The following is a 2,550-nucleotide window of genomic DNA, read 5'->3' on the forward strand; positions in this document are numbered from 1 at the left end:
ACCAGTTTGTCTCAGTGGATAGAGCATCGACCTGCGGACTCAAGGGTCCCAGGTTCAATTCTGGTCAAGGCCATGTACCTTGGTTGCGGGCACATACCCGGTGGGGAGTGGGCAGGAGGCAGCTGATCAATGGTTCTCTTTCTAACTCTCTATCCCTCTCCCTCGCTGTAAAAAATCAAGAAAATATATTTTATTAAAAGAATTATTAAAAAGAATAAAGACAAATACCACATGTTTTTATTTATATGTGGAATTCAAAATACAAAATAAATGAACAAACAAAACAGAAACAAACATGGATATAGAGAAAATATTGATGATTGTCAAACGGGAGGGGGATTGAGGAGGATGGGTAAAAAATGTGAAGAGATTAATAAGTACAAATTGCCAGTTTTAAAAACAGTTATGGGTATGTAAAATATAGCATAGGGAATATAGCCAATATTATTGTAATAACTATGTATGTTGTCAGATAGGTACTAGAGTTATTGGGGTGATCACTTTGTAAGTTATATAAATATCTAATCCCTATGTTGTATACCTGAAACTAATAAAATATTGTATGTTAACTATAATTGAAAGATTTTTTTTAAATTTCTATAAATGAAAAAAATAAAATGTGATAGCTAAAAATATAAATAACTCCAAGCCTTGAAGATGACCCATGTTCTATTTTAGGAAGGATCCAGAGTGAGCACCATGATTTATTTGTAATTTCTTATCATGAAAAATGTAGACTGTAGGTCATTTTAACAAAGAAAGCTGGTTTGTTTGTTGTATTTCTTTTCATTATATTACTAGACCCCAGACATTTATTCATTTGATATTTCATATCTTTTGATCATACTGATTTTCAATAATTTTGTCTTTTGTTTTCAGAAAGAGTTTTGGAACACCTATACAAAAGCGCAACAAGGTGAGAGTAACAGAGGAAGTGACTGGTTTCAGTTTTACCTTACCTTTCCATTAATCTTTGGCCTCTTTATTATCCTCCTTGTCATTTTCTTAATCTGGAGATGCTTCCTAAGAAACAAAACTCGCAGACAGACAGTGACTGAAGATCACATCCCTTTCCCTCAGCACCTTAATATTATCACTTCACCTCCCCCACCAGACGAAGTGTTTGATAGCAATGGAATGTCGCCAGGCTTTCTGGAATATGTAGTTGGGCGCTCAGATTCTGTCTCCACTCACCTTTCCAACTGCGATCCTCCACCAACCTATGAGGAAGCTACAGGACAAGTGAACCTTCAGAGGATTGAAACAGAACCTCATTTAGACCCACCCCCGGATTATGAGGACATCATCCACTCCAACTCAGCCAGTGCCATTGCTATGGTGCCTGTGGTCACCACCATCAAATGAAACAGCAAACTTCTTTTTACTATAATCGTTTTTAGAATACAAATAAAAGAACTGTCTACCACTTTACCACTACATAAATATGCATTGACTTATTTTATTGGACTCTGACAGCATACCACTTTACATTTTCTAATTTGATTTTAATTAGTTGTGTTTCCTACTGTAAAATCATTATCCATGCTCATTTTAGGTAATAGGAATATGTGAAAAGGGGAAAACAGTGGTCTTTATGTGATGTGATGAATTATACATATGTGTGTATGTGTATTCATGCATATCCTATATAATAAAGAGGTAATATGCAAATTGATCATCACACCCTCGCACAAGATGGCCGGCTCGGGAGGGCAGTTGTGGGCAATCAGGTTAGCAGGGAAGGGCAGTTGGGTGCGACGAGGCCTGCAGGGGAGGGAGGGCAGTTGGGAGTGACCAGGCCTACAGGGAAGGGCAGTTAGGGATGACCAGGCTGGTAGGGGAGAGCAGTTAAAGGTGACCAGGTCTGTAGGGGAGCAGTTAGGCATTGATCAGGCTGGCAGGGGAATGGTTAGGGGGTGATCAGGCTGGCAGGCAGAAGCAGTTAGGGGCAATAAGCAGGCAGGCAGGCAAGCGGTTGGGAGCCAGCAGTCCCAGATTGTGAGAGGGATATCCAACTGCCAGTTTCGGCCCGATCCCGAGGGGTCCCAGTTTGGAGAGGGTGCAGGCTGGGCTGAGGGACACCCCTTTCCCAGTGCACAAATTTCGTGCAATGGGCCTCTAGTATACATATATGCATATATACCAGTGCAATGTGTTAAATAGTGATTAACTTCTGTCTAAATCACCTGTAAATTACTCACCAAAATGGGGGTAGGGGACACCATCAGGTTATGTAGTAGATAGCGATGTGCTGTTCAATTTTGAAAATAAGATGAACTTAGTATGTTTTCTGTTTCTTACTGGCTTTTGTTAAACTTTTTCTTCAACTACCTTAATAGAAAAAAATGCATGTAGTCCATCTTGATTTTTGGAACATCTCAGAAATACAGAAGGAAGTGACAGTAAACAACAACTTGCTTATAGTGTATAGCAAGAAAATTATTGGTAATTAGTGGCATTTGGCTAATTTTGTAAGAGGGAGTTTGTTGTTGACTGTCCCGCCTCCCAGTTAAACAGTGTTTGCTTACTAATTTTGAATGTCTCATGCTA

At 39.3% G+C, this 2,550-nt stretch overlaps 1 protein-coding gene across 1 annotated transcript; it reads left to right on the plus strand.

Annotated features, from left to right (window-relative positions):
* Positions 1 to 879: 879 nt before the first annotated feature.
* PRRG1 (proline rich Gla (G-carboxyglutamic acid) 1) lies at positions 880 to 1,669 on the plus strand (the record flags this gene model as incomplete). Its single annotated transcript, XM_006766422.2, has 1 exon — positions 880 to 1,669. A coding segment is annotated over one exon (486 nt), but the record flags the coding sequence as incomplete, so codon positions are not given.
* Between the last annotated feature and the right edge of the window lie 881 nt (positions 1,670 to 2,550).

The sequence above is a fragment of the Myotis davidii genome, unplaced genomic scaffold, assembly GCF_000327345.1.
Source record: "Myotis davidii unplaced genomic scaffold, ASM32734v1 scaffold540, whole genome shotgun sequence".
In the NCBI taxonomy this organism is placed as follows: Eukaryota; Metazoa; Chordata; class Mammalia; order Chiroptera; family Vespertilionidae; genus Myotis; species Myotis davidii.